At 26.4% G+C, this 1,025-nt stretch overlaps 1 protein-coding gene across 1 annotated transcript; it reads left to right on the top strand.

The window, feature by feature from the left end:
- Positions 1-326: 326 nt before the first annotated feature.
- On the top strand, positions 327-1,016 carry PCYB_008180 (hypothetical protein; the record flags this gene model as incomplete). Its single annotated transcript, XM_004228239.1, has 2 exons — positions 327-947; positions 990-1,016. 2 exons carry the CDS (start codon positions 327-329, stop codon positions 1,014-1,016), a joined length of 648 nt encoding a protein of 215 aa, XP_004228287.1.
- Between the last annotated feature and the right edge of the window lie 9 nt (positions 1,017-1,025).

Here is a 1,025-nt window from a genome sequence, read left to right on the forward strand (position 1 = left end):
GTATATACTAATTATGTGCTAAAGATGTAATTACGTAACAACATTTACAAATTTTAATAATGTTTCTAATCCTTTTTATACACGGAAACAAATTGTTTATTTTCAATTCACAATTTTGAAAGCACATTACATTTAATCATGGAAGGCAAAATTGTATCTATGCATTTTACGCTTTAAAAATTATATACAATACTTCATTACATATTTCATTGTTCAACATATAAATTAAAAAATTCTTTAAGAATTCATTTCTAATATATTGTATAAAAATACATTTCTCCTTATTTTAGTTCAGCTATGTAAAAGATTTCCCCACCTATAAAACTATGTTAAATGGAGTGTTTGATGAAAACCAAGGTGTTGTCAAGTCATACTGTACACAATATATGACATCGCATTTAATGAACTATAAGGATGAAGATAGCTCTTTTATGGATGGTTGTACCAATGCTTCCAGCTATATAACAACTATTAATTTAGATCCTAATATAAATAAATATCCATTTTGTGAATATACTAATTACTGGTTCTATGGTAAGTTGAAATCAACTGATAAAATTACAAACTATAAGACATTATTAGAGAAGTTTTTTGGGGAACTTGTTAATTTCGATGATTGCATAAATAATACGGAATCTATTGACGACCCTAAATATAATTACATTAATAAGTTAGATGAAATGTACGACAACTTTTATATTTTTAAAAAAGAACCTTCACCTGAAGATGATAATCCTTGTGACAAAGGTAAAAAATGTGTCCAAGATTATAAGAGACTTGTGAGTACATGTATGGAAAATGGTATGAATAGTTTTTGTAATGAACTAGAAAATTTTCGAGTAAGTTTTAATGATCATCTTAAATCAAAAAATAAATGCGAAAATATAAAAGAATTACCATCATTCCAAGGATCTCCACTAGCTCCTGCCATTTCAATACCATTTTCTGTAATGTCAGCAATATCTTTCTTTTCATTTATTACGTACAAGGTTGGTAAATTATTTGTACAAAATTAATAATACTCC

The sequence above is a fragment of the Plasmodium cynomolgi genome (genome assembly GCF_000321355.1).
Source record: "Plasmodium cynomolgi strain B DNA, scaffold: 1596, whole genome shotgun sequence".
Taxonomy (NCBI): domain Eukaryota; phylum Apicomplexa; class Aconoidasida; order Haemosporida; family Plasmodiidae; genus Plasmodium; species Plasmodium cynomolgi.